Source organism: Poecilia latipinna, unplaced genomic scaffold (assembly GCF_001443285.1).
Source record: "Poecilia latipinna isolate Pla-1442-1.1 unplaced genomic scaffold, P_latipinna-1.0 Scaffold4298, whole genome shotgun sequence".
NCBI classification, from domain to species: domain Eukaryota; kingdom Metazoa; phylum Chordata; class Actinopteri; order Cyprinodontiformes; family Poeciliidae; genus Poecilia; species Poecilia latipinna.
Window position 1 is genome coordinate 3,612 of NW_015116914.1, and position 5,757 is coordinate 9,368.

The 5,757-nt window shown below is 48.7% G+C and overlaps 1 protein-coding gene across 2 annotated transcripts in view; it reads right to left on the reverse strand.

Moving 5' to 3' along the window:
* Window positions 1–313: 313 nt before the first annotated feature.
* LOC106942462 (disks large homolog 4-like) overlaps window positions 314–5,757 on the reverse strand; it is a 15,290-nt gene continuing 9,846 nt past the window's right edge. Inside the window, exons 5-11 of one of the 2 annotated variants that reach the window (XM_015025741.1) lie at window positions 4,802–4,839; window positions 3,921–3,968; window positions 3,215–3,316; window positions 2,965–3,137; window positions 1,935–2,044; window positions 1,721–1,812; window positions 314–1,549 (exon numbers count right to left, since the gene is read on the reverse strand). In XM_015025741.1, coding sequence (XP_014881227.1) covers window positions 1,443–1,549; window positions 1,721–1,812; window positions 1,935–2,044; window positions 2,965–3,137; window positions 3,215–3,316; window positions 3,921–3,968; window positions 4,802–4,839 — 670 coding nt within the window. In that variant the 3' untranslated portion in view covers window positions 314–1,442. Of the gene's footprint in view, window positions 1,550–1,720; window positions 1,813–1,934; window positions 2,045–2,928; window positions 3,138–3,214; window positions 3,317–3,920; window positions 3,969–4,801; window positions 4,840–5,757 lie in introns of those variants that run through there. The other variant, XM_015025742.1, reaches the window with a different exon arrangement.

Genomic DNA, 5,757 nt, shown 5'->3' on the forward strand with positions numbered 1-5,757 from the left:
ATATAATCCGTCATGGTTGTTGTTTTTCTTCCCACTTGCGCTTATCAGGACGCAGAATAGTGAGATTTGGTGAGAATCAGATGAATGCGACCTGAACGTTAGCTCACATCGGATAGTATCGGATATGGGTCACATTTGAAAAGAATCCGGCCTGTACTGTTCAGACTGTCATGAAAAGATCGGATACAGGTCGCATTACGTCAAAAGAAATCCTGGATTAGGTCACTTCAGGCTGCAGTGTGAACGCAGCCTAAGTGTGTGGTGTGATAGTTCTGGTGGTTCTATCCAGCACTGAGTTGGAGCCAAAATTCAGTTTTATAAGGAATTTATTAAATATTTGAATTTCATTAATAACTAACTTTTCTGTTTTTACAATAAGCTTTGAGACCAGCAGCCTCTTCTGGTCCAGGTGTGTCCAGGTGTGTGTAAGGAGTCTTTCCCTCCTGATCATCTCCAGCCTGACCCGTTCCAGCAACAGAACCAGCTCAGAGGTTCTGAGGATCCCGATGGACTGAAAGGTTCTTTTTGAGTCCAGTTTGGTCCGAATGTCTTCTGCTGAGCCAGCAGTTCATTGCTGCTGCCAGGGTCCATGGAGCAGGGAACTCTGGGTAATGTAGTCCTGTGTGATGCAGGAGGCTGCATCTGAGAAAGACTTGATATGAAATGTGATGCTGAGATCACATGGAGTCCTTCAGCCCAACAGAACGGCATGATGGGAGTTAGAGTCCAAACAGGAGGAGCATTGGGTTGTAGTCCAAAAAACAGAAAGAATCCAAACAGAGTTGTAGTCCAGATGGAGGATGATGTGGATGTTTTACAAAGTAAACTGAAACTAAATTTTAAACAAATATTTCTCTTATGAAACCATTAAATAAAATAAATACAAAAAATAAAAAAAAATGATCTTTTTCTCAACCATCAGATCTAAATATTTTAGATCTGACGAGTCATGGGAGTCTCTGATAGACCTCAGAGTTTGGTTTAGGTTGCTTCTGCCTTGGGCCGGCTCTGACAGGAGAGCTGAGGGAGTTGTAGTCCTAAAGAGGAGGATTGTGGGAGTTGTAGTCCAGTGGTTGTGTGGTAGTTTAAGCCCTGAATAGACTGTGTGTTTGAGCCCCTTGGTTTTATTTACAGTCACACAAGTCTGTATGCACACACACACACACACACACACACACACACACACACACACACAGCCCACTTCCACATCACAGAAAGTCTTAATAAATAATGATAAATATGTTTCTATAAATACTTGGATCTGCTCCTACAGTCTCTGGTTCGTTATCAGGATTATTCGTCTCTCTGGACAGGAAGTGGTCGCCATGGTTACAGCAGTCTGAGCTCGTCCTTTTCAGGTGTAAATTGTCCATGTCCTGTGGCTCCGCCCACAGCAGATGGAGGAGGTGATGGTGGTTGCCATGGAGACAGAGGCCAGCCAATCAGAGTCTGTCCTGGGCAGGAACCCAGATGTACGGTCCGCTCTGCTCCTCGATGACCAGCTTCACCTGGAGATAGACCTCATCGAAGCTGTCGCCCTGGGCAACGGCTGGAGGAGACAGACAGGAGCAATCTGATTGGTCGGATAGAGACAGGATCGCTCTGATTGGTCGATTAGAGACAGGAGCAATCTGATTGGTCGGTTAGAGACAGGATTGCTCTGATTGGTTGGTTAGAGACAGGCTGTCTCTGATTGGTCCAGGTCCTCAGGTGTTCTTACCTGTGAAACACTCCAGGAAGTCCTGCTCCAGCTTGACGGCTCGGTCCAGAGCTTTCCTGGCCTGATCCTCTGAGAGACGCTTGTTCAGGTCCCTAAAGACAATCAGGGAGACGATTCAGGACAGAGGAACCGGAAGGGTTCTGGACCTGGTCGGGTTCTGGACCGGGTCTACCGCCAGCTCAGGTAAAGGTCAGGTAGGTCAGGTGTGACTTACAGGATGTTCTCCAGGGAGCGCGGGCGGATGAAGATGGCGATGGGATGGAGGTGAGCCGCCTGCAGACGCCTCACAGCGTTGGCTGAAACATCCAGGATGCAGTGCTTCCCCTGGAACAGCAGGGGGCGACAGTTAGCCACAGATAAGGAGGTTACAGGATCCTGGGCCTTCAGGGGTCAGGAGGTCATGGACCCACAGGGGTCAGGAGGTCATGGACCCACAGGGGTCAGGAGGTCATGCTGTGGTAAACATCAGCTGACCAAACACCTGGAGGAACCTTTGGATTTATGCAAGAACCCAGAACAGCAGCTTCTATACAGTCTGTGTCTACAGCGCTGCCGGCCCTTTAAATCTGCTTGTAGAAACCTAAATTCAATTTTAGTTCATTCAGACCTTTAGGATAAATTATCTTTATATTTAATTTGTTATATTGGACTATTCTAAGGTCTTACTGTAAATCTGCATATGTAATTGCAGTTAAGGACTTTAGGGTGTGGCCAGGCTGAATCAGTCGGGCAGTTGGAGTGAAGCCACACAGTTTTTTGACCTCTCTCTCTCTTTCTTTCTCTCTCTTAAGACTTTTTGTTTACTCTATTATTTTATGGAAAAGTAACATTTGTACCGTTTTTATTTTTGAAGTAAACTGTTAACTTTCATCAAGAGGGTCCAGTCTGGTTTTTTGTTGTTTCGTCATCAAGTGGACCGAGGGGGGAAGCACGGAGAGCGTCCAGCTTATGGCTTCATTATTTAGGAACCTAAACCGCTGATCTCAGATCATCAGACAATCTGATATCATCTCTATGCAGACGATGCTTCACTGGATGACTGAAGGTCTCCTTCATCGTTTATTTACTCATCATCGACCAGTGAACTCCAGGTCCAGACTGACCGTCCACCTGTCCACCTTCCTGTCCACCTGTCCCCCCGTCTCTCTCCTGTCCCCTCTTTTTCTCACCTGTCCCCCCTTCTCTCACCTGTCCCCTCTTTCTCTCACCTGTCCCCCCGTCTCTCACCTGTCCCCCCGCCTCACCTGCTCGGCCACCTGCCTGACGCTCTGCACTGATGTCCCGTACAGGTGGTTGTTGTACTGCCCCGCCTCGATGAAGCGGTGCGACTGGATGTCCCGCTCCATCTGTTCCCGTGACGACACAAAGTGGTAGTCCCGCCCGTCCATCTCGTAGTCCCTACGGGGACGGGTGGTGTCTGCAGGCGGAGACAGGACGTGACATCACAGAGTTCCTGTCTCTCAGAGTGATGACATCATCAGGAGGAAGACTTACGGGGAACGCAGGAGCCGAACTTGTCTGGATACTCAGACAGCAGGTCGTCGTTGACCCGGTCTTTGGTCGGACCCAGGATGATGACGGGACGGGCGTAGTCCACTGGGGACAGAGGGACAGCGGTTAGGACATGGAGCGTCCAGGCGTCTTCAGGAGACGGTCTGGTACTAAACATCCTTCAGGAACCAGAACTGAATCAGTTACAAGGTCAATGGAGGTCAAAGACCTGCTGAGGAGAAACCAGGAACCAACAGACCAACATGTCATCTGGTGACCTTCAGCAGGTCATGAAGGTCACGCCTCCTTGCTGGAGTCTTCACCTCAGACCAGGAGGGTCCAGTCTGTCCTCAGGGACAGTGTCCTGCAGGTTTCAGTTCCTCCTCAGCAGGTCAAAGTTCAGCAGCAGCCAACGAGCTATGAGTTGGTCCAGGATGAACCAGAGAACTAAACCGAGCAGAAGAAACTAAACCAACCAGGACAAACTAACCCATCAGTTTGTCCCTGCAGGACGGACTGGACACTCTGACCTTAGAACAATGATCTGGTTCTCCTGATCTGGACCAGAACCCTTTCTACTCTGACCTTTAACCTTTCCTTTCCCCTGGGTTTCCTCTCAGGAAATAGATCAGTGAGTCTGTTGGTCAGAGGAACCTCTGGTTCTGGTTCTGGTCCAGCGAGTCGGGATAAAGGTTCTGCTGGTACTGACCTTCAATCTGAGTGACGAGTTCGTAGCTGTGGATGAAACCGTCTCTACCTGGAACAGAAACAGACGGATGAAAACAGGTGGAGGCAGAACGGTTCTGTTAGAGCTGAGGCCACGGCCCGGTCCACTGGCCTGTAGAACCTCCCAGCAGAACCTCCTTTAAGCCATCCAGAACCTTCAACAGAACAGGCTGAGGTCTGGACTTTGACTAGGCCAGTGCAGGGTTTGGTTCTGTTTGTTGTCAGCCAGAGATTGGCTGAATGGATCAAGGTTCTGTTGATGACCCGGTTTGGATGAAGCTTCACTGTTTACAGAGGAGATCCTGGTCCAACCAGAGATCAGAGGGTCTCCTGCGGAACAAGCCCTCATCATCACACTGCCACCACCGTGCTCCACAGCTGGAAGGAGGAGCTTCTGCTGATCTGCAGGGTCTGGTTTCCTCCATCTTGGTTCTGTTCGTCCTGGTTCTGACCGTCCCGACCCATCGTCTCCTCTCTGGTCTCATCTGTCCAGAGGACATTGTCCCAGACGTCTTGGCTCTGCTAACCTCAGTCTGGCGGCCATCTTGTTTACAGAGAGAAGTTTTCTCCTTCAGCCCTGAGATGTTTCCTCTTGTTCTACCTGGAGCCTGATGGACTACAGATGGCCTGGAGGTGACCTTTGACCCTTCCCAGGTTGACCGGCAGCAGTAGCTGCTGCTCTAGAGTCATTGCTGATGTCTTTCCATCCTGGTGTTGTCTCAACATGAATATGAAGCTTCTTTCTCTGAATGATGGTCCGTTTGTTTCCACATCAGTCTCCAGTTATTAACCGATGATCATTAAAGCCTCTTTGGTTCAGCATCATGTTAACATCTATTATTATAAATATTTATAATAATGTACCTTTACTCTTCATGCGGGACCACTCCTTCCTCTCCACCCTGCAAAACAAACAGAAACAGTTAGCTGCTGTAGCTATAGCAGCGACCGTTAGCTGTAGCTAAAGTAGTGACCATTAGCTGTAGCTATAGCAGTGACCATTAGCTGTAGCTATCGCAGCTAGCTGTAGCTATAGCAGTGACCGTTAGCAATAGCTATAGCAGCGACCGTTAGCTGTAGCTATAGCAGCGACAGTTAGCTGTAGCTATAGCAGCGACCGTTAGCTGTAGCTGTAGCAGCGACCGTTAGCTGTAGCTATAGCAGAAACCATTTAGCTGTAGCTATAGGAGCAACAGTTAGCTGTAGCTAATGTAGTGACTGTTAGCTGTAGCTAATGTAGTGACTGTTAGCTGTAGCTATAGCAGCGACAGTTAGCTGTAGCTATAGCAGCAACAGTTAGCTGTAGCTATAGCAGCGACCGTTAGCTGTAGCTATAGCAGCGACAGTTAGCTGTAGCTATAGCAGCGACCGTTAGCTGTAGCTATAGCAGCGACCGTTAGCTGTAGCTATAGCAGCGACCGTTAGCTGTAGCTATAGCAGAAACCGTTAGCTGTAGCTATAGGAGCAACAGTTAGCTGTAGCTAATGTAGTGACTGTTAGCTGTAGCAAAAGTAGTGACCATTAGCTGTAGCTAAAGTAGTGACCATTAGCTGTAGCTAAAGTAGTGACCATTAGCTGTAGCTATAGCAGTGACCATTAGCTGTAGCTATCGCAGCTAGCTGTAACTATAGCAGCGACCGTTAGCTGTAGCTATAGCAGCGACCGTAAGCTGTAGCTATAGCAGCTAGCTGTAGCTATAGCAGCAACAGTTAGCTGTAGCTATAGCAGCGACCGTTAGCTGTAGCTATAGTAGCGACCGTTAGCTGTAGCTATAGCAGCGACCGTTAGCTGTAGCTATAGCAGCGACAGTTAGCTGTAGC